This window comes from Pygoscelis adeliae, unplaced genomic scaffold, assembly GCF_000699105.1.
Source record: "Pygoscelis adeliae isolate BGI_AS28 unplaced genomic scaffold, ASM69910v1 Scaffold445, whole genome shotgun sequence".
Lineage (NCBI taxonomy): Eukaryota > Metazoa > Chordata > Aves > Sphenisciformes > Spheniscidae > Pygoscelis > Pygoscelis adeliae.
In genome coordinates, this window is record NW_008824894.1 from 1,212,083 (window position 1) to 1,216,825 (window position 4,743).

The following is a 4,743-nucleotide window of genomic DNA, read 5'->3' on the forward strand; positions in this document are numbered from 1 at the left end:
CCTCATGAGGGGGAGCAGAGAGGGAGGTGCTGATCACTTCTTTCTGGTGTCCGGTAATAGGATGCGAGGGAATGGCTTAAAGCTGCATCAGGGGAAGTTCAGACTGGATATTAGGAAGAAGTTCTTCCCTGAGAGGGTGGTCAAGCACTGGAACAAGCTCCCCAGGGAGTGAGTGGTTCAAGAAGCATTTGGACAATGCTCTTAAATACATGGTTTAACTTCTAGGTTGCCCTGTGTGGAGTCAGGACTCGAAGATCCTCATGGGTCCCTTCCAGCTCAGGATATTCTATGATTCTGTGAAATCTTCCAAGGTACCAAAGGAAGATTTGAGCTAAAGTTAGTAAAAGACATTTAAATGCAGAATTCTAAGGAAAGTTATATTCATGGAATTAGAACTGGCTTAACTGCTCATTGTCACTAGATTTCAGAGAGCATATCATTACCTGTGTTGTAAGCCTGTGCTGTAGATGCTTTAAAGCTGATAGCCGACACTGTGTTCTTTTGACAAGCTCTCTTGGAAAAAGACTACCAGAGGCAATACAAACTGCGCAGCGCTTAGAGCTAACAGGATGCCAAAGTCCTATAAAGGAGAGAAAATACTGAGGAAGGCATTCTCTGTTGTTATTTTGTCATCAATATTACATTCCCAGCAAGTGTTTATAGTGGATATAAATGAACCACAGAACACAGGCCTTCTCATTGCAGATGGATTCAATGCTATGCAGAAACGGGCCTCGTGTTTCTTTCCTTTGCTTCCTTGCCAGAGCAATTGTTGCATGGAACTTAAATGTCCACAGTGAAATCTTCTTACTTTATATATACTCTTGATTCAAGTTTATTCTATAGTAAACTTATTCTGCTTTCTCTTCCACTTTCATAAAGCACTAGTTTTTATTCCAAGAGATAAACTACCTCTTTTCTGCTCTTCAAAGAAGTCTTAGGTCAACTTCCAGTTTGCACACTGACATCTAAGCACTAGGGAGCCCTTCATCTAAGATGTTCATCGACAAAAAGTTACTGCCTACAGACCCTCATTGTTCTATGTTAGCACCTCCTATCACAGGATAATCTTACTTGCAACAATTAGCACCGCAGTCTCAAACAAACTATGCAGATCAAGAATCAGTTACATCCAGCACTTTGTTTTCACATTAAAGCCTAGCTCTCTCCAGCTCAAAGGATGAAATGATTCCCAGGTTTTATTCTAAATATATAAGCTAGTACCCTTCTGTAGAACAAATTTACCTTCCTTTAATACCATTCCGAGTTCTGCCCTGAGTCTGTTTCCCATTTCAATCAGCTGCTGCTTCTCTTGGCTCAGAATTGAGATTTTTCTTGCTGCTTCCTTCAGTTTATTTTGCATTCCTTGTAGAGTGCAGCTGACACCATATTGAAGACCAACACCAGGACCTACGTTAGGTAACTGTTGTCCAAGACCCACCATCTTTTCTTTGAGAACTTTGGGGTTTGGCCCCTGAAAAAAAAACAGATAGTGCTTATAATGAATATTTTGAAAGTGCGGTCTGTGGGTTGAGAGATTTATACAAACACGCATTAGAAGCCAGTTGAAGAAAAAGTGTAAAGTTGAAGTCTACAGCCCGTTTTCGAGGGTCCATTTTCAAGATTTTGTTAGCAATATACGGCAAATTAAACTGCAGAGCAAATCACTGTAACAGCCTGGGACGTTCCCACAAATATTGTTAACTGTAAGTGTAAAATAACACACATACGATAAACACTGTGTAACTGTAAACTAGAGAGCAGTTAATTTTTAGATAAAATGTGGAAGAAAACGACTTTACAGCAAATAGCAAGCTACCACAAACTCTTCTTTGTCTAATCATCGCGTGCATACACACATATGGGGTAGATATGACTCAAAACGTCATTCTAAAGAGAAAAGCTGCAGAGTGGAAAGTAAAGATTCTACAATCGGTTTTGCCTTTGCAAACCTAAGTCAATCCACTTGTACATATACATTATGATAAAGTATTTACCCAAAAGATCACATCCTTGTTTTTCAAGAGCTATATACTGTCCTCTTTCAGCCCCCTTACTACAGAGGAGACTTTTCAATATCCATTTAAATATTCATCATTCACTGAACAAATCATCTCCCTACAGGCTTTTTAAATACTACACATTGCCACAAGTATCTAAATATGTCACATACGTTAAAATTGTTTTACAAAACTCTTACTCATCTATATGTTTACTCTTCTATAAATAAACTAGTCAGAAGTGTACTACACTGTAATTGTGCAATCTCAATCAGTTTTCAACTAAATCACCCTGAACACTGCGATTCAAGGAGTACACATTGAAAGGTGTTATCCATACTGGCAAAAAAACAAACCACCATTGCCTTAGTGTGTCATGCAACTCCCATTCTCTTATTTCTTTGGATAGTTTTACCATAAAAGAGGAGGCCCTTGAGAACACACAAGGAAAACATACAGGTACACAAACACTGTGGGGGAGAAAGGTGGAGAAATTAGTGCAGGACTAGAATCTAAAAATACAAAGACAGACACCAAAGTCGAAGAGAAAAGGAAAACCACTCTGGCGTACATATAGCAATTTATATCAAAGCAATTAATATAAGCAGACACAAATTATTACATTCTACCCTCATCATATGCACAGTGAAATTAAGAGACTGAGGTTTAACATAAAGAGAGGTCAAGGCAATGGCCAATTATGGTATCACTGGTTGTCACACTATGTTCCACCTTCACTGTACCAAGAGGCAAAAGCACATCACATGGCTGGGGCAGGAATACCATTTGCTTAAACTTCTGTTTTTCCTGAACTTTTCATAAAAACATTCAACAGCATTTCACAGAAGATTTTTTTTCAGGTGACAGATTGTAAGCTGTAGGGTTAGGAGTGGAACTCCGAAATCTTTTTACCTTTAGATCCATGCCCAGAGTAAAACTCTACAATACAAAAGAGAAAACATGGAAAAGATGGGTACTAAAAAAAGGTGGGAGGAAAAACTCTCCTCAGAGTGACACAAAGAGAAAAGAAGAAAAATATACATACAGGCAAAAGTCTACATGCCTATTTTACTAGTTTCCACAATAAACTTTCCTCTTTTTCTTTAGCTATATTTTAGCTCTGGAGTCTACCATTTTGAGATTATGGTCCCAGAACCTCTGTTATATTAAATGGAAAAAAAGAAAACTATCACTATGGGTCTCTGTATCGACTTCACATCTGCACCTCCATGTTTAGTTACCATTAATGCTCAACAGATTCTAAACTCCCCAAGGTAAAAATATTCGTGCCTGTAATTCATCACGGCCTTAAGTACATCCTTAGCATGCAATTAATAAACGTAAGAAGCATAGAGACGGTGTAGAAGAATGTTAAAAGATAAGCACTTCTAAAATCCAGTAAGGAATTCTAACGGAGTTTTGCCCATTGTTTGCAAGATATTCTCAGGACTGTTTCCAGCTGCCAGTCTATGCCTAAGAAGGCTTGTTATGCACTAAGGAAGAAGAAATAAAGCAGACAGCAGAAATACACAGGAAATGATAGTGCAACATCAGTGAAGACAGCATTAGCTACAATTGCGGCATTTTGTTCACTTAAAAGTTTTGGCCTGCACATCTGCTATTTACTATGTGCCTATACATATAAAGCACCAGTAATTCAGGATTTCACAGTGAAGGTGCACATTGCTGCCTGAAAAGTGTTCTTGTTCTTACATCCAGCCCTGAGCATTCAATTATAGTTTAGCATCATGAAGCAAAGGATTACTCTGGCACAGAGAACGTTCAGTTCCTATCTTACTGTCTCCAAGGCAAAGCCACTCTCTACTTTTCTTTTAAGGCTCTATCCCCATGTAAAGAAATGCGAAGAAAATGAGAATACATCTTGGACAGTAGTTTGTAAAACATTTTCTACAACAGAAAAGAATAGTTGGTATAAAATTTACTTTTCACCTAATTCTGGAAGTGGCCAAAGAGAAAAAAAAAAAAAAAATCTGTGTTGCTATAGTGGCACACAATGATTTCCTAAATATAATTTGACAGCAGGAACAAACAAATCTCCTTCTATATTCAGCAAAAAGGTACAATTAAGATTAAACATGATCTGCACCTGCTGGGTTGTGCATGTTTTCACACAAGGTTCCCAACGCTCCAAAGTTTTATTTAAAGATTGATATTGTTTCAGTACTTAAAGCTCTTAGCTTTTAATGTAATCAGCACCTCTCATCCTTACTTATTACTTAGCTATTATTCAATTTTCTCAAACTTAGATGGTTACTGGTGAGTCTTAACAGTACGATTAAAGCATGAAACAGATATTGGTAGATTTTACAGCTGACTTGAAAATTACAAACCCCTTATTTAACCCATCTTACTTTAGACTCCGTTCACTATACCATGAAATTGCCAGGAGACAGGAAGGGGAGAACATATAGTGACTTACTCCTTATGTAGTATTAGGTATTTGTCCCAGTTTTCAATTCCTTTATTATTTTTCTGAGAGATGCCCCCTGTCACACTTTAATGCTGATATTGTTCCTACCCTTTAAAATAATACAATGGGAACGACATCCGTAAACCCTAGAACTGAGTAAAAATACTCCCAGAGCCAGTGAGTTTTTCCTTCGTGGGTGGTGAGAGCTCCGAACCGACGTTGGCGCTCAGTTATTTCTCCTGGCCATGCTGTCACTCCCCAGCAGCCTACGGGGCATGCATAGGAGCCCACTGTGGCCAGATGTCCTGCCAG

At 38.5% G+C, this 4,743-nt stretch overlaps 1 protein-coding gene across 1 annotated transcript in view; it reads right to left on the minus strand.

Moving 5' to 3' along the window:
- Window positions 1-2,883: 2,883 nt before the first annotated feature.
- The window catches only part of CCDC57 (coiled-coil domain containing 57), a 32,404-nt gene continuing 30,544 nt past the window's right edge, over window positions 2,884-4,743 (minus strand). The window contains exon 8 of the mRNA XM_009324608.1: window positions 2,884-2,939. Within this exon, the coding sequence (XP_009322883.1) occupies window positions 2,884-2,939 (56 nt within the window). The remainder of the gene's footprint in view (window positions 2,940-4,743) is intronic.